Source organism: Pleuronectes platessa, chromosome 2 (assembly GCF_947347685.1).
Source record: "Pleuronectes platessa chromosome 2, fPlePla1.1, whole genome shotgun sequence".
Taxonomy (NCBI): domain Eukaryota; kingdom Metazoa; phylum Chordata; class Actinopteri; order Pleuronectiformes; family Pleuronectidae; genus Pleuronectes; species Pleuronectes platessa.
The window spans coordinates 637,612-656,069 of NC_070627.1; the positions used below are offsets into that span (position 1 = coordinate 637,612).

An 18,458-nucleotide genomic window follows, 5' to 3' on the forward strand; every position below is an offset into this window, starting at 1 on the left:
ATAAAGTTTGACTTTAGTGTTTTACTCTTTAAGGTGATTCAAGTTGTGTGTTGTTTTCATTTAGAGACACAAACTGTCTGTTTGATTTAATGAGACAAATCTAACTCAGTAGAATCCCAGCTTCCTCCTCCTTCACATCCCAGTGTTCCACTGATCCCAGTTCCCACGTCTCACTGAACTCTTTCTTTGTGACGCTGCCCTCGTCTCACGATCTGATGATTCTGAGGTTCCAGGTGATTTGGGCCACGAAGCCTCTAAAAGCCATAAAGACTTTTCAGCTTTTCTCCTTTATTCTACTGTGTCCTCACATATTTATTGACTAATATGAAATATTCCCTCAGAGAGTTTATATCACTGGTCACTAACACTGAGCTGAACGACTCGGCTTTTGTATACAATGATGTCGACTTGTATAAAACTACTTCCTGTCTGCTTCCTGTCTCTTTTTGATTTCTTTAGTTTGTTGTAAAGAGTTTTTTAAAACATACAACAGATTTTAAAAGTTCTCTTTCTGTGTTAACAGTCTGTTTTTGTTTTCATTCTCAGTTCTTAATTTCAAATGGGTTGTTTAAATTATTTGTTTAACTTATTAAAGGAGTATTACATTTACAGTTTTAGAAACAAACTTTTCCAACATGGCTGCAGGTAAATACTGTAAAACTGAACTTGTTTTTTTTTTGTTGTGTGAACAAAGAATAATAACCTGTATCATTGATGCTAATAACCAGATGTTGTGTTAGATAGAAGAGTTGTGTTTTCACTTGTGAGTTCAAACTGGACGTTTTAACACAAACACACACTTTCTGAGCGGGAACTCGTCGTGTCCACCTTCAGCCGCAGAACTAGAATCAAGTAGATCCACTTCCTGTCTGCGCAGAGGAAGTGACCATGTCATGTGATGATCTAACCATGACCTGGTCAGATCTGAGTTTGTGAAAATTAAAACTGACAAAAGTTTTATTTCCTGGAGAGAAAATCCATCAGTCACAATCTTGATGAATATGTTTTGAACTTTCTATCGTGTTTTTTTCAAAGTTCTATCGACGACAAATCGATGAGTCAGCAAAGAGACTCGTGTAAAAACATTTATGTCTCTCGGACTCCAGCGTACTAACCCAGATATCAGATTAAGGTCCCGCCCACACAAGCTCTCAACCAATCAGGAGTCAGTGTCAGCTGTCAATCATCACGTCTCAACCTGTTTTCATATCATCAAATAACTGATTCAAACCAAACTGATCAGAAACTTGAACAAACATCAGAGAGAAGAACGACCTGAAATGATCTTTGAGAGAAATGATTAAAACATGGATTTCATTTATACTGCAGCCAGCCACCAGAGGGCGATCAAGAGGCGTTGGCTTCACTATTATGGAGCTGATCATGTGACTGATCATGTGACTGATCATGTGACATGTTTCCCTCGCTGCTGTTTCCTGTGACCGATGGAGAATCAGACGTGTTTATCTACTTGTTGTAGTTCTGTGGCCGAAGCGTTTAATCACGTGACAGATGTTTACTGTTTGTTTATTAATCGACCTGATGCTCAGAACATGTTACTGACACACACACACACACACACACACACACACACACACACACACGCACAGACACACACACACACACACACACACACAGACACACACACACACACACAGGCTGTGTTTTCAGAAACTTTCACGTCGTCTTCGTTTCGTCCGTTGGTTCAAAATCATTCAGAGAAAAATGTTCAATATTAAACAAACATATTTATTTTTATAAACCTCGAGAAACCGATCACTCATCCGTCCTCTTCACACTCACCTCTTGTCTTTTGTTTACTTCCTGTCCCTCGTCCACGTGTCCTCCATCTATTTGCATGAGTGTGATTTGAATTGATGTCTATGCAAAAGCGTCTCTGTGTGGTTCGGCTCACGTGCGTGGGCTCACGTGCACGCTGCGCTGGTGCTCGTGCACGTGAAGCTGCGCTGGTGCTCGTGCACGTGAAGCTGAAATCAAAGGGCTACAGTCGACACCGGGTCTGATTCACGCTGCGGACACAACCACGACCAATCACACGCCTGCGTTTATAAAACAAGAACAAAACATACAAACTAATTTCTACTGAAACAAAAACAAGGAAAAACTTCCAGATACTTCACTCAGTACACGTACATGTAGTACACGTGTACTCTGGTGTACTCCCTCAAATCAAACCAGACATAACGATCACAACATCAACAACTAAATTATCAACCATGTGTCACATGACGTGGAAATGATGCCGACATAGATAAAGATGTAAATAAAGATGGACGACACGTCTCCACTTCCTGCTGTTCTAATAAAAACGAAGCCAAGTATCTCAAATACAAACGCTGCCATCTTGTGGTGATGACATCACTTGTGCAGCAGTGATCGTGGAGTAGAGGCGTGGTTTTAAAGTCCCGCCTAAATCTACTCTCCACCAATCACAAGGCGATTTCATCAGTCAATCATGACATGATCATATAAAGACAGGCTGAGACGTCATGATGACAGCTGAGACTGGCTTCTGATTGGTCGAGCTGATGTATCATCAGCACCACGATCACGAATGACTGCAAATTATGTTTAAACCACAAGATGGCAGCGTTTGTATTCAAAATATGTTGTGTTCATTTCTGGAGGAAGTGGAGATGTGTCATCATCTTTGTTTATAATCTATGATTCTTAATATCACAGATTCACGTCACTAAACATGTTTCACTTCCTGTTTGGACGTGAAAACAACCAGAGGACGGACGTGACGTGAATCAGACCCTCGGAGCAGAGACGAAGGTTTTCAGCGACGCTACACGAGTCGACACCGAACACAGAGAAGAATCAACCATTTAATGAAGCTCTCATTCCAAGACACACATGAACCTGTACAGCAAACACATTCGCCAATCAACCAATCGCCGAATTAAACGAGTTCTGAATTCTTTATTGCACTTGAACATGAAAAGTCCATTAGGACCAGATCTTTCCTGCTGATGTTCTCCATCGTTTCATTTGTGCTTCCTGTGAAGACGAGCGCTCAGTGTGTCAGCGTGTTCCTGATTCTGTTTTCTTTACATTCATGTTCTAATAAATAAAACCCACACTGAAACAAACAAAGAGGCCGAGTCGTGTTTATCATGAAGTCGTGTTTACACAGGATTACTGCCTGGAGCTGTGGGTTTACTGTAGAGACCAGTAACTGTACAGTGTTCACCAGAACAACACTGAAGCTGCTTTCATACATGAACTGAACCACGTGTTCCTCACGTGTTCCTTACATGTTCCTGACGTGTTGTGGAGGTGTATGAGAATAAATGTCACGTTCATCTTCAAAACAGAGTTTTACAGTTTTATCTGTTTCTCTGTGAAAAAGACAAAGAACTTGGATTCCACACACAGACACACAAACACACACACACACACACACACACACACACACACACACACACACACACACACACACACACACACACTTTCACACACTGTTAATATCTGCATGCAGGACTCGACCTGACTGTCGGTAACCTGTTCCTGTAAACACAATCCAATCAACACTCTCTCTCTCTCTGAATGAAATCAACTGATAAATAATCATGAATAAATGTATTGATCTGCTGTCAGGCTGTTTATATTGAGACATAGTGATCAGATATAGAATTTCATTATGATCACAAACTTTTCCGTATAAGTGGGTTAGGGTTTGTATAAAACGTCCTCGGGTCAGTTTTCTATTAAATATGATAAAATGTTTATGAAACAGTTTCCTCAGAGACTTAAAGATGCTCTGCTCTTCATCGACTCTTCTTCATACTGTAAATGTCTCATTCACTTTTCTTCTGCTGGTTTCCATTATGTCAAACTGGTGATTTTGTTCTTTTACCTGCACCAAGGACGAGATGTTTCCACCAGTTTGTTTGAAGAGGAAAGAAAAGCTGAGTCATGATTCCAGTGAAGTCGGTGGAAGGATGTTTATTGAGCATTAAAGCAGAGACAAGTAGAAACAGAACTTTTCTCTCTGAGATGTTTTTCTTCTCGTTACATCTGGTTTGTCACAGAGGAAATGATCCATGTGTTTGACTCATAGACTGAATATAAAGGCTTTGACTGGGATGTGCTGCTGTTATACTGCAGCGCCACCTGTGGGTCAAAAGTAGAAAAGCCACCACCGCTCTGCACCTGATGCAGAAATGAAAACGTCCCATTTTTAAGTCCAGAGTTTTGATCTTTTGTGTCAAAGACAAAACTCTGATTTTAAACTCAAAGTGATTTCAATGTGTTGAACTTTGTGTTGAACTAAATCAATTTGTGACGTGAATCCAGGAACTTTAAGATCATAAACAAACATCTACACAGAATGTGGTTCTACACACATGGAGACATACTGAGGGACAAAGGTGGACAATAATAAAGACAAACTTAAACACACTGTATGTGGCTCTTTATAGAGGGTTTATATATTCTGCTTGTGTTGTGTCATTTCAATAAACCCATTCTTCATGTGAATAAACACAATCGGGGCAGGAAGGTTGCTGGTTTGAATCCGGTTCAGATGGGGTCTTCCTGTGTGGAGTCTGCATGTTCTCCCCGTGTTTTCTCCAGGTGCTCCGGCTTCATCTCACAAACACATGCAGATTAGGGGTTGTGTAGATTGGAGACTACACACAAGCTGCTGCTGCTTCAGCCTCTGGATCCTCAGGACACAGCTCAGCCTCCGTCCACACACACTGTCCTCTTCACACTGTCCTCTTCACTCTCACCACAACTCAGACCTCCCCTCCCACCTGTTGAGAGAAGAAGACATCAGTGTCACAGAGACTCACTTCATCAGCTGTGAGTCAGTGATGCAGCTCATCCAGTAGAAAGAGCAGCAGGGACTTCAGTCCTGTTCAGAGGTGGAGCAGCTTCCTCTCTGCTTCATGTTCACGTGTTGGAATGAACACGCTAAGAGCTCAGTGTGTGTCCTCTGCATGTCAAAGTGCAGAGTGGACACCTGAGAGGTGGATTTACTGCTGTTACAGGTGAAGCCATGTTTCACTGTGTGTTGATGAACATCTGCTTCTGACAAACTGGGACCAGAGGAGACAGATGGACCTCAGCAGAGGTTCTGCTCTGTATAAAGAGCTCCTGGTTACCATGTGATGAGGAGAGGCTTCAGTCCCACTGATCTCAGAGCTGTGACAAAGATCCACCTGATCAGTTCTTCACTGATGAAGTGAGAGGACAAACTGTCTCAGATCAGATGAAGACGACACCGTCTCTGTCCCTCGTGTGAGGCTGTCAGCTGTGGTCCAGCTTCACTTCCTGTTCACATGAAAACAACAACAACTGTCGTCTTCACGTCAACTCAGTCACATGATCCCAAGCAGCTTGTGGCTCGTCTGATTGGCCGACTGTTGTCTCTCTGTGTCTCTGTCCAATCCTGACGTCTGTCCTCATTGTCCTCTCACAGCTTCACTGAGGAAACACTGAGTCCTGAACTATGAAGACACTTCAACATGTCCAGGAGATCTTTCTGAGATCAGCTCAACTGAACCTGACAGACACAGTCAGGCTAAGTGGTCACATGACGCAGGTTATCAACTCGTTAAGTTAACTCAGGTTTTCCTCATCGAGATCTGAGCGTGCACATAAAAGGGGCGGAGTTTACTGTGTATGACATAATAACGTGTGAACGAGATAAATAACTCGAGGCCACGAGATCTGAATCTGTTGTTCACTAACAAGACGAGTGGAAGACAAGAAGACACACACTGTCTCACTGTCTCTGAGGACACACACTGTCTCACTGTCTCTGAGGACACACACTGTCTCTGAGAACACACACTGTCTCACTGACTCTGAGGACACACACTGTCTCACTGACTCTGAGGACACACACTGTCTCACTGTCTCTGAGGACACACACTGTCTCTGAGAACACACACTGTCTCACTGACTCTGAGGACACACACTGTCTCACTGACTCTGAGGACACACACTGTATCACTGACTCTGAGGACACACACTGTCTCACTGTCTCTGAGGACACACACCGTCTCACTGTCTCTGAGGACACACACATGGACCTGTCTCCAGGAAGCTGAGGTCATCTGGTGTTTTGGGGACAGGATGAGTCTGGAGACATTGAGATGTTCTGGGTGAGTTAGAGATCAACTGAACCAACCAGACGTTGATTTAAACTTCCCTTATCCGTCCCTTTAAGGAGAGTGTGCACCACACAACAGTGTAGAGTCACTGTGGTCAGTGGGCGGAGCTTCTATACTGGTTGATCTCCAACTTAACCTGGAGCAGGTTAGCTGTCATCAGAAGTTACCATGGTGATTGACCTGGTTAAGAAGTGGACGAGCTTCGTAGAACTGAAAAAACTAAACCTGAAGTTAACCTGATAACCACAAATCCTGCTTGGTAGCACAGACCCTGGATCTGTGATACTGACTGTGTTTAGTAACATACTGATGAAAGCAGCGTGGACTGACTCCAACCATATACTGACCTCAGAGTCTCCAGTCGACAGGTTGGACTCTGCTGTAGATCAAGAAGCTCCTTCACTCCTGAGTCCTGCAGGTTGTTGTTACTCAGATCCAGTTCTCTCAGATGAGAGGGGTTTGACCTCAGAGCTGAAGCCAGAGAAGAACAGCTGATCTCTGACAGACTGCAGTCCTTCAACCTGGATAAAGAAATATGAATATTAGAATGTGTCCTCCTGTTGTTGTGGATCGTCATCATGTCAACACAGACTCTCAACATGCTGCTGACCTCAGTCCAGTCTGTGACCTGAAGATAAATATCAGATCAGACATGTTGGACCATTGTTTCATTCATCAGCTTCTTCTCTGTGTGTTGGTCACTGAGCAGGTTTGTGTAATTAAACACTGTTTAAAGTAGGGATGGCTCCTGATGTCACTTCCTGTTTGTTTCTATACTTATCAACTGTCCAACGTGTTTCAATAAGAATGTGTCTTATTTTGAAAACCTGAGGAGGACGAGTGCTCGGCCTCAGTCCACATGTTATTTACTGACACTTTCTTAGTGACCAGTGTTGAGATATCTATGTTTCTCTGTATCTTGTGATTATATTTTACCTATATCCTGTGAACAAATATTAGCTGTATAATCCATATAATCAATAATGCTACAACAGTTACTTTTAGTTAGAATGATGTATATCTTTTTGACTCAGACGCAGGGTCAGGCCCAGAGCACGACCACAGAAAGAGCAGGTGTCAACCTGAATGTCAATCTGACCCAAAATACAATTCGGAGAAAAGTGTGTGATGGAAATTCATCTTGAGATTTGAAATAATGAAAGCACGGATGCTCAGAAAAGAGAGAGGACATGCCAGAACTAATACAATAAGGTGCTTCATGAAATATGGTGAGAAAAAGATATGAAATCCTCCGGAAAAGTATTATCTGCTGGGTCTCTCCACTGTGGCAGGCTCCCTGTTTGCCAAGGCCACAGTAGTGGGACACCTGGTCAGTTGAAAGTGATGTGCTTGCAAAAAACTGCACTTTGAGGAAACAGTATACATCTGGCCAATAACTGGCCAGATGAATTCCCTCAAAGAAAAGAACCGCCTCTGTGCCCACCCTGTGTCTGATTATATATACTGTGGATTTAGGATTGAACGGGGCTTCTTCTCGACATGATCCACTGAACCTGGTGACGTGTCCGGCAGAACCCCAGAGACTCTCTGTAAGTATTTCAGTGAATACAATAAATGTTCAATTTCCAGAACTTCATGTATAAGTGTCTAATTATTCCTTCTCAAATCCTGGATCAACAATCACGCTTGTCCAATCGCCGGAGGCGAGTTCAAGTTTAAAAGCCTGGCGACGACACCAGGAGCAGGTGAGTGCAGGTGAATGGAGTTGATGAGGTGGACGTGACTGACAGGCTGGGTGAGTGACAGATGACTGAGGGACAGTGAGCAGAGCAGAACTGAGACAATTTAAATAAATAATGACCCAATAAGAAAGAAAGTCTGAAAAGTGAAGAAGGATTTAAGGACCTCAGAGTCTCCAGTCGACAGTTTGGACTCTCCAGTCCAGAACACAGCAGCTTCACTCCTGAATCCTGCAGCTTGTTGTTCCTCAGATCCAGTTCTCTCAGATGAGAGGGGTTTGACCTCAGAGCTGAAGCCAGAGAAGAACAGCTGATCTCTGACAGACTGCAGCTCCACAACCTGGATAAAGAATAAAACTTAACTGTAAATTAAACTGAGTTCATGTGTGAAAATAACAGACACATATTCGTGTGAGCACAGACTCATAACATGGAAGATAAATATGAAATCAGACATGTTGGACTAAAAACGAGTCCTGATTCAGTACAAAAAGATTATTTGGACCCGGTCTCTGTCCTGCAGATCAGTTTAGGAAATCCAGAACTAAACTCAGTGTTTTAACAAGTAGCTAAATATTTAAAATGTCACAGATTAATTAATGAATGAATTCAAGTTATGTAAGAAGACGAATTATGTTAAATTAGAATAAAATTAGATAAATTGTGTATAATTGCTGTTTTATAGATATGAGATCTACAAAAGTCAGTCAGTGAACTGACCTCAGAGTCTCCAGTCGACAGGTTGGACTCTGTAGAAAACCACACAGCTCCTTCACTCCTGAGTCCTGCAGGTCGTTGTGACTCAGATCCAGTTTTCTCAGATGAGAGGGGTTTGACCTCAGAGCTGAAGCCAGAGAAGAACAGCTGATCTCTGACAGTCTGCAGTTCCTCAACCTGGATAAAGAATAAAACTGTAAATTAAACTGAGTTCATGTGTGAAAATAAAGGACTTTGACTAAACATCACTGTCTCTGTTTTCAGACCTGAAGTCTGAGTCAAGTTGTTCTGGACATTTTCTGGAACTTTTCCTGCAGCCTCCTAATAAAGTTTCTGAGTGAGTCCATGTGAGAATAGAGCAGGTGAATGTCCAGAGGATTCACAGAGAGCGAGTGGACGTGTTGAGGACACAAACACGTGAGACGGACGTGAAACAGGAAGAACACAAATATCTCAGGATGAAGAAGAGGAGCCGTACACGTAGAAGACGAAGACGTCCTCTTGGAAACACGAGGAGATTCCAGATCTTCTGGTGATGAGGGCCGACCCCGGTGTGGATGAGCTGTAAACAACAACACTGATCTGTCCACAGCAGAGTTTATACGTCATGTCCGGCCTCCTGCTGCTCTACAGGCTCCGCCTCCTGCTGATCTACAGGCTCCGCCTCCTGCTGCTCCACCAGTTCTTCAAATGTGAAAGTCAAACTCCAGAAAATGTCCAGACACTATTTTACAGAGTTCATGACTGAAAACAGCTTGAAAGTCCTCGTGTCCTCAGGGCTCAGTTGTTTGTAATATGTAACTTCACCACTAGATGTCTCTAAATATCTTGCTGGACATGTTCAGGAGTCGTACACGTGAACAAGTGGACTACGATCACATGTACGACACTTGGAGACGTCACTAACTCCTTCACAGTGAACCTGTAACTTAACATAACTTAACGTAACCATGGTTATCATGGAGATATGTGTTTTGGCTCCGCCCCTCGTCTGAATGTTCCCACATGTTCCTGTTGCTGTGAACGAGTCGGACCCGGACAATCTCCTGCTGCTGCTTCAGCTCCAGAAAATGTCGGACCCACTTGTCAGAACATGTTCCACAGTTGATGTGTGAAAGGGCGAGCAGTTCTATGATCATGTTTTCTTGAAGTGGCGATGATCTGAGCAGCAGTTGGACCAGTTGAAAGTGGTGCAGGGAGCCTGAGGAACACGTGTGTACAGGGCGGGACAGAGATCTAGTGGTGAAAAGATAAAGGCATGGACGACCCCGTGTAAGTCCTGAAACCAGAGGAAGGGTTTCATGTTGGAAATGAACCCAAAGTGGAAGAAACAGGGCTGAAGAGCTTGGTCCAAAAAATAAAAGACATCAAATATAATCAACTTGGACTCTGGACCCTGAGCCCAGTCCCAGAACACCAACGCAGCAGGCTGTCATGTGGTCAGTCCACAGGTAAGTCCCAGTTAGCTTCCACAGAAACATTACATGGACACATTGTCCAGCATTGGATTGTTTCTCTGTCAGTAAAACTTCAGTCACATTGAGCCTGACTCGGTCCTCAGCGCTCATTCTACAAACATCTCTCAGCTCAGTATCAGTGTTCACTGTTAGGAACACATGTTCTGACCTTTGACCTTAAAGCTCCAGTGGAAGATTGAGGTGAAAGGATCCATTGTTAGAAACTGAAGAGAAAAGAATCCTAGAGATGTTTTCACTAGTTTCATCTGAATTGTACCAGTTGTTGTTTTCTTTCATTTAGATTGAGACATTTATATACATTATATTTAAATACTGTATATTTACATACTGTATATATTAATACTTCACATTTAAATCATTTGTTTAAATACTTTATATTTAAATACTTTATATGCACATCAGAAGCGGTTCCTCTCTACGGAGGCAGCCATGTTTTTTACAGTAGCCCAGATTGGACAAACTAAACCTTTTGAGTTTCTATGACAACTGAAGCTACCACAAGTTCTCCATCATGTTTGGAGGGGAGGGGATGAGGGGTGTTCAGCTGCAATATGACACTTCACCACTAGATGTCACTACATTCTACACACTGAACCTTTAACATTAAAACATGATGTCTGACCTCAGAGTCTCCAGTCGACAGGTTGGACTCTGTAGAAAACCACACAGCTCCTTCACTCCTGAGTCCTGCAGCCAGTTGTTACTCAGATTCAATTTTCTCAGATGAGAGGGGTTTGACCTCAGAGCTGAAGCCAGAGAAGAACAGCTGATCTCTGACAGACTGCAGTTATTTAACCTGGATAAAGAAATATGAATATTAGAATGTGTCCTCCTGTTGTTGTGGATCGTCATCATGTCAACACAGACTCTCAACATGCTGCTGACCTCAGTCCAGTCTGTGACCTGAAGATAAATATCAGATCAGACATGTTGGACCATTGTTTCATTCATCAGCTTCTTCTCTGTGTGTTGGTCACTGAGCAGGTTTGTGTAATTAAACACTGTTTAAAGTAGGGATGGCTCCTGATGTCACTTCCTGTTTGTTTCTATACTTATCAACTGTCCAACGTGTTTCAATAAGAATGAGTCTTATTTTGAAAACCTGAGGAGGACGAGTGCTCGGCCTCAGTCCACATGTTATTTACTGACACTTTCTTAGTGATCAGGAGCAGGTGAGTGCAGGTGAATGGAGTTGATGAGGTGGACGTGACTGACAGGCTGGGTGAGTGACAGATGACTGAGGGACAGTGAGCAGAGCAGAACTGAGACAATTTAAATAAATAATGACCCAATAAGAAAGAAAGTCTGAAAAGTGAAGAAGGATTTAAGGACCTCAGAGTCTCCAGTCGACAGTCTGGACTCTCCAGTCCAGAACACAGCAGCTTCACTCCTGAATCCTGCAGGTTGTTGTCACTCAGATCCAGTTCTCTCAGATGTGAGGGGTTTGACTTCAGAGCTGAGGCCACGACTTCACAGTGAGTCTCTGAGAGTCCACAACCATCGAGTCTGTAATTAAAGAAAATATCAAATCTGTGAAAAATAAATCAGAAAACACAACATTCATACAAAACGTGATCATGTGACCCTCACCCTGGTAAATCCCCTCTTTGTTAAAAACACCTCAAGAGAATCCTTTCAGATTTGGTTCAAGCGTTAATTCAGACTAATAGAGGAACTCATTAGATTCAGGTGGTCAGAGGTCAAAGGTCAAGGTCACAGAACGTGTTCATGGCCTCTTGAACATGATATCTCAAGTCTGTCTTCAGGGGATTTCTTCACAATTTGACTCAAAGAGAAACTGATTAGATTTCAGTGGTCAAAGGTCAAAGGTCACAGTGACCTCATATTATTGTGAAGTCAACATGTCAGGAACCTGGAGGGACGGACACTGCACTGGTTGGTGGTGGAGGACAAACGCAGAGTGGGAACTCTGGTTTGACAAGAAAGAAGAAGAAACTATATTTCCTGCTTCTTCAGTTTAAAGGAACCGTCAGTGATTCAGTGATCTTCTCCTCACTCTGTGCTGTTTGCTCATATATATATATAAATATATATATATAACTAACTCCAGCACAGTGATCACATTGGATTTCACTCTCCACATCTGATCTAATTGTTCTCATATGTACATGAGAACAATGAGAATGTATATCTACATAATAATAATAACTTTAACACACACACAGAGTGTATTTGAAGAACGACTCATCTCCACTGATTGAACATGTTATTGATCATGTCTGGACTCACTCAGCCTTCCTGCAGTTCCTCACAGCTGGGATCAGTCTCCGTCGACCCTGGTATGATGTGTTGAACTTGTCCAGGTCCAACTCATCCAGAACCTCCTCTGACATCTGCAGCATGTAGGCCAGAGCTGAGCAGTGGATCCCAGAGAGTTTCTCCTCTGATCTGTTCTCTGACGTCAGGAACTGTTTCACCTGCTGATGAACTGAGTGGTCGTTCATCTCAGTCAGACAGTGGAAGATGTTGATGCTTCTGTCAGGAGAAATGTTATCACTCTTCATCTCCTTCAGGTTGTTGATGACTCTCTGGATGATCTCTGGATTGATCCCTGTCTGACCCAGCAGGCCTCCTAAGACTCTCTGGTTGGACTCCAGACTGAGGCCGTGAAGGAAGCGAACAAACAGGTCCAGATGACCATTTGTACTGGTGAGGGATTTCTTCATGGTTCTCTTCAGGAGGTCATCCAGGGAGAAGGTAATGTCTGTTTTCTTACGCATTCCCAAGAAGTTCTTGAGTTCTTCTGTGTTCCTCTCGGTGTAACAGTGGAACATGTAGACTGCAGCCAGGAACTCCTGAACGCTCAGATGAACAAAGCAGTAGACTGATTTCTGGAAGATCACACACTCTCTTCTGAAGATCTCAGTACAAACTCCTGAGTACACCGAGGCCTCTGTGACATTAAGACCACACTGCTCCAGGTCTTCTTGGTAGAACATGATGTTTCCTTCCTCCAGATGTTTAAGTGCCAGCCTCCCCAGCTTCAGGAGAACGTCCCTGTCAGCCTCCGTCAGCTGCTGTGGAGTCGTCTCATGTCCCTCACCGTACTTGTTGTTCTTCCTCTTTGTCTGAACCAGCAGGAAGTGTGAGTACAGGTCAGTCAGGGTCTTGGGCAGCTCTCCTCTCTGGTCTGTGGTCAACATGTGCTCCAGAACTGTAGCACTGATCCAGCAGAAGACTGGGATTTGACACATGATGTGGAGGCTCCTGGACGTCTTGATGTGTGAGATGATTCTGCTGCACAGCTCCTCATCACTGAATCTCCTCCTGAAGTACTCCTCCTTCTGGGCCTCAGTGAAGCCTCGTACTTCTGTGACCCTGTCAACACATGCAGGAGGGATCTGATTGGCCGCTGCAGGTCTGGAGGTTATCCAGACGAGAGCCGAGGGAAGCAGATTCCCCCGGATGAGGTTTGTCAGCAGCACGTTGACTGATGACCTCTGTGTGACCTCAGACACAAGCTCCCTGTGGTTGAAGTCCAGAGAAGGTCTGCTTTCATCCAGGCCGTCAAAGATGAACAAAGGTTTACAGACAGCGAGCGTCTCTGCCGTGAGCTTCTGTAACGCTGGATGGAAAACATGGAGCAGCGTGAGAAGACTGTGCTGCTGGTCCTTCACCAGGTTCAGCTCCCTGAACGAAAGCACAGCCAGCAGACCCACATCCTGGTTCTCTAAACCCTCTGCCCAGTCCAGAGTGAACTTCTGCACCGAGAAGGTTTTTCCAACGCCAGCGACGCCGTTGGTCAGGACGACTCTGATGCTGCTCTGCTGGTCAGTGGAGGCTTTAAAGATGTCGTGGACCTTGATGGGAGTGTCCTGGAGGATCTTCATCTTGGAAGCCGTCTCAAGCTGCCTCACCTCATGTTGAGTATTAACCTCTTCACTCTGTCCCTCTGTGATGTAGAGCTCAGTGTAGATCCTGTTGAGGAGGGTTCTACTTCCTGTTTCATCACTTCCTTCAGTCACATGTTCACATCTCCTCCTCACACTGAGCTTATGTTCATCTGAAACCTCCTGCAGACCACGATCTGCTGAAAGACAAGAAACAATGTGAGAGACAGAGAATCTGAGAATCTGCTGATTGTTTTCATCAGATACAGAAAAACTACAGAAAATAAAAGCTTTTTAACTTTGTGCTTTTCTAACGATGTTAAATGTTGATGCTGTATGAAGGAACAAAATAAAACCACATGTGCTGTTGTCAGAAGTGAAGACATCAGCAGACACATGTACAGTGCTGCTCTGACCGGCTGTCTGACCTCCAGCTCCTGTTGTGGATCTTTGTCCACACTGGGGACAGGAGGAGTCTCCTGAAGAACCAGACTGGTCCCAGTATGAGGTGATGCACTGTCTGCAGAACCAGTGTCCACAGCTGGTGGAGACTGGATCCTTCAGGACGTCCTGACACGAAGCACAGCAGGACGACTGCTCCTCCTCAGAAACATGACTCCTCTTCCTCTCCCTGTGAAGACATGTCCTGATAACTCACATGTCACAGTCACAGGTTGTCATCACTTCTGTCAAGGAGGTTTTGTTTTCACCCAGTATGTTTGTGTGTTGGTTGGTTTGTTACTGGGATTTAAAAAAACAAACAGATTACCAGTAAACTTGGTGGAAGGTTGTGGTCTGTGAACCAGATCGGGGGGGGGGGGGGGGGGGGTCCTCTTTCACAGACATGTTCAGAGGACTGATGTTTACCAGTGTGTGGAATTTGGTGCAGATCCAAATCAAAATGAGTCTCTAGTGGATTTCAAAGTGGTTTCATAAGGAGCGTGTTGGTTCTTGGTGGAGGTCTGAGCTCTTTGAGTGATTCTGAGAGATTAGTCACCAACTTCAATGAAGCTGTGTCCTAATGCAGGGGCCACACTAGAGGAGACTAGATCCTCTTCAGAGCAGGTCCCAGTAGAAACAGTCTCTTACTCTGTGGGTGAGGGTCCAGGTTCATTACTGAAGTGTGGAGGTTCTTCCTTGGACCAGTCACTCTTCAGAGACAGACAGCTGGACCCTGGAGACTCTGCTCTCAGTCTGTGGTCCTGACCTCTGCAAACACAAACATGTTTTTATTCAGAACACATCATTCACTGGTTCATTCTCTGAGGATTCAGTTTGGAGCTTCACATGTTTGTTGCAGGTCTCTTACTTTGTGTGTGAGGGTCCAGGTTCATTACTGAAGTGTGGAGGTTCTTCCATGGACCAGTCACTCTTCAGAGACAGACAGCTGAACCCTGGAGACTCTGCTCTGTCCTTTTCCTCCTCATAACCACTCATCTTCAGTCTGTGAGGAAAAACACTGTGAGATCACAGGAAAACAAGAGTGTCTGTTTAAGAAACACACACACACACACCCACACACACCACCCTGATATCTTCCAAAAACCCACTTAGAAGGGTCATACTCATATTTATATATTTTGTAATTTCTGTTAAAGGCTGAATGTATAAATATACACAAAGAAATTTAGTTATACAACTTGATCTGTTCAATGCACAATATTCACATTAATATGAATTCATATTTAAAGCATCTGTTCAATCTTCTCAGCTCAACAATGTTCTGCAGAGTTCTGCTACTGCAGCACAATGTTTTTAACAAAGGCTTTGACTTTAGTATATAGTCATAAATATGAATATTACCTTGTAAGTACATATTGATCATTAGTTCTCCAGCTGTCAGTCACTCACTTCCATAGAGTGTGCTAAGGACTGAACTCTGTGTCTGTAGGAGTGAGACATGTGACCTCAGGAGGCCTGAAGTCGTTTGGATGCAAGTTTCAATCAACCACTCGATTATTCAGCCAGTTGCAGCCATTTGAATTAAGTACGTAGAAATTAAATTAATAGAATTGATGTCTCAAAGTATGCAGGAGTTGTGCTATTGTACAAGAATAATAAAGTTCCCTTTAATGTAATATTGTTTTATGTCATTTGTAAATCCACCAATAAACCTGCAGAGCCATAAACAAACGTTTATAACAAAGTATTTTTGCAACTTGAGCATTTCCTGATCTACACTCAAACCAATCAACTACATTAAAGTGAATCAATACAAGCTTGTAAAAGTTCATGTGTCCTTCAACCCCCGGCCACTAAGAGAAGAAACTCAACATCTAGAATCATGTTCACGTCATAAAGGCTGGATTTGAATTACAGAACTTTATAGACAGTAACACTGAGAGCACATCAGTCACAGCTTGAAGCAGCTCTCTGTGTCTCCACTCAGTTCTATGGCTTTGTGCCCAAATGAAGGTCAAACACAAGCTCTTCAACTTTATATTCACTTTAAAACTCACACAAAACCAGAATGAAGTGGTGTATGTGTGTGTGTGTGTGTGTGTGTGTGTGTGCCTGTGTGTGTGTGTGTCTGTTTGTGTGTGTGTGTTTGTGTGTGTGAGTGTGTACGTGTGTGTGTGTGTGTGTGTGTGTGTATGTGTGTGCGTACCTAGCTCTGCAGTGAGGGCAGGTGAAAATGGAGTCTGACCGCTCCCTGTTCTCAAGCTCCTCCTAGTTGAAGATAAACTGGTTCACAGTTCATGTTTTATTGTGATGTTATGATGTAGATAACAAACTTAGGATCATGTATTTAGTTCATAATGGACGGTGTGGGATCAGGAATCCAGATCTTCACTTTCACACTGAGTCCTGACTGGGAGCATCTACTGGGACTGAGCCGTACAATGAGATTCATCATGATGTTTAAATGGAGCTGAAAAGTGACCTGCTGTTCACATCTGTCTCTGGATCAAGTGAAAAACACTGAGAGTTAAATAATATGAATGAATAATATAAATGTAGCTGATCACTCACCAGCCTCAGACTTCACGTCTCCTCCGTCTGCTCCTTGAAGTTAGAACGAGTCTGAACACTTTCACTTTCACTGGAGGCTCCTCCCCCTCTCTGCAGTTACTGGAAATCACATGACTCTGAGTGTGTGTGTGTGTGTGTGTGTGTGTGTGTGTGTGTGTGTGTGTGTGTGTGTGTTTGTGTGTGTGTGTGTTGTGTTCACACTTCTTCCTTCTGCTCATCAGGTGAAAAAGGAGTTCTCATGCTGTTGAATCGGTTCACTGTTGAAAAAAATTAATACACATGAAGATGAACATGTCATGTCATATTTACACTGAGTCCTGACTGGGAGCGTCTACTGGGACTGAGCCGTACAATGTGATTCATCATGATGTTTAAATGAGCCTCAGAAACTCTGGAGTCAAACACGTCTTCATCATGTGAACTCGATGAAGACGTGTTTCCTTGAGATCGGTCTGATTCGTCAATAGTTTGTTAAAATGTGGAAAACTCCCAAACGGCCCAACTCCATCAAATGAAGCCTGAGCTCAAACCCATGTTTCCTCCTGTGAGGTGAAGGTTGTTATATTTGGTGTTGGAGCTGAATGTGTGACTCCATCTGCAGAACTCTGCCACGTCAGGTCACATTCATACAGTCCAGTCACAGTGTGGTTTATAGATCTATAGAAATACAGCTGCATTGTGTTGCATCATTTGACCGTTGTGTATTTCAATAACTGATGAGATTTGCATCCCCTTCTTTTCTCTGACTAGACGAGTGTTCGATGTATGAAATGATCCAAGTAGAAACAGTACCAGTGTTTGACCACAAGGTGTCAGCAAAGAGCCAGAGTACCTGGCTGCAGACAACATGGTTTTCCCATCAAGTCTAAACTGGGTGAACTGGAATTCCACCATAGAAACTACTTTCTATGAAAACAAGAAATAAAACTGACGTGAGTGTAAATTCTTTTTCACAGAAAACTTGACCAAAGCCTTGATCATCTTTTCATTGGATTTATTTGACATGTTGTGGCAAGACAAGGAAAGGCAGAGACGCAGGTACTGTTTACTGTCGTTTATTCAGTAGCAAGGAAGAACTAGCACATGTTCCCGTACGGGAAGTATATATAGCTACAGCCTCTAACATTACCCATCAACCCACTGGGTGAGAGGACACACCCATGAGTGCACGCCACACAGCCCCCCCCCCCCCCGAACACCCAGAGGGAAAAAATAATTAATGGGACAAAAGTCAGTACCTTCCAGGGGGTTTAACGAGGCGACCATAACGGCTACGCCGACCCCTGTCCGCAAACGCAGGGGTGGAAATGGCAGAAGGGACATCATTTACAACAGGCACAGGATCAGGAGGCACAACTGGAGAAAACAACACAGGGGTCTTAGAAGGGGGGCGACCACGACGGGGAACCCGGGCCGGTAGCACCTCTTCGCCGGCCAACAGATGAGCTGGCTTAAGCCTGTCTAACGAAACGCGCTCCCTGCGCCCGCCCATGTCCAGAATGAAACTCTTAGAACCCGCCTCTAACACTCTAAACGGGCTGTCATACGGGGGCTGGAGGGGAAACCGGTGAGCATCGTGACGCACGAAAA

General features: G+C 43.8%; 2 protein-coding genes across 8 annotated transcripts in view; both read right to left on the reverse strand.

Annotated features, from left to right (window-relative positions):
* The window catches only part of LOC128450507 (NLR family CARD domain-containing protein 3-like), a 58,975-nt gene extending 41,974 nt beyond the window's left edge, over positions 1-17,001 (reverse strand). For 4 of the 7 annotated variants that reach the window (XM_053434057.1, XM_053434048.1, XM_053434040.1 and 1 more), the window contains exon 1: positions 16,869-16,949. The gene's annotated coding sequence lies outside the window, so the exon portion shown is untranslated. Of the gene's footprint in view, positions 1-16,868 lie in introns of all 7 variants that reach the window. The other 3 variants (XM_053434006.1, XM_053434014.1, XM_053434023.1) reach the window with 3 other exon arrangements.
* On the reverse strand, positions 3,958-16,367 carry LOC128450903 (NACHT, LRR and PYD domains-containing protein 3). The gene is made up of 11 exons (XM_053434668.1): positions 15,699-16,367; positions 15,205-15,339; positions 14,985-15,104; positions 14,324-14,526; positions 12,295-14,095; positions 11,377-11,550; positions 10,667-10,840; positions 8,570-8,743; positions 8,016-8,189; positions 6,497-6,670; positions 3,958-4,784 (listed from the first exon to the last, which is right to left on the reverse strand). The coding sequence occupies exons 2-11, from the start codon at positions 15,330-15,332 to the stop codon at positions 4,757-4,759; spliced, it is 3,150 nt and encodes a 1,049-aa protein (XP_053290643.1). The 5' UTR covers positions 15,333-15,339; positions 15,699-16,367; the 3' UTR covers positions 3,958-4,756.
* Positions 17,002-18,458: the final 1,457 nt, after the last annotated feature.

Excerpts from the sequence above, each read along its gene's own strand:
- LOC128450903 (XM_053434668.1), bottom strand. The coding sequence starts at position 15,332 with ATGAGTGGTTATGAGGAGGAAAAGGACAGAGCAGAGTCTCCAGGGTTC. Across the intron at positions 14,096-14,323 it reads ATCCACAACAGGAGCTGGAG|CAGATCGTGGTCTGCAGGAG; the intron begins GTCAGACAGCCG and ends CTTGTCTTTCAG. Across the intron at positions 10,841-11,376 it reads TGTCGACTGGAGACTCTGAG|GTTAAATAACTGCAGTCTGT; the intron begins GTCCTTAAATCC and ends TTCTTTATCCAG.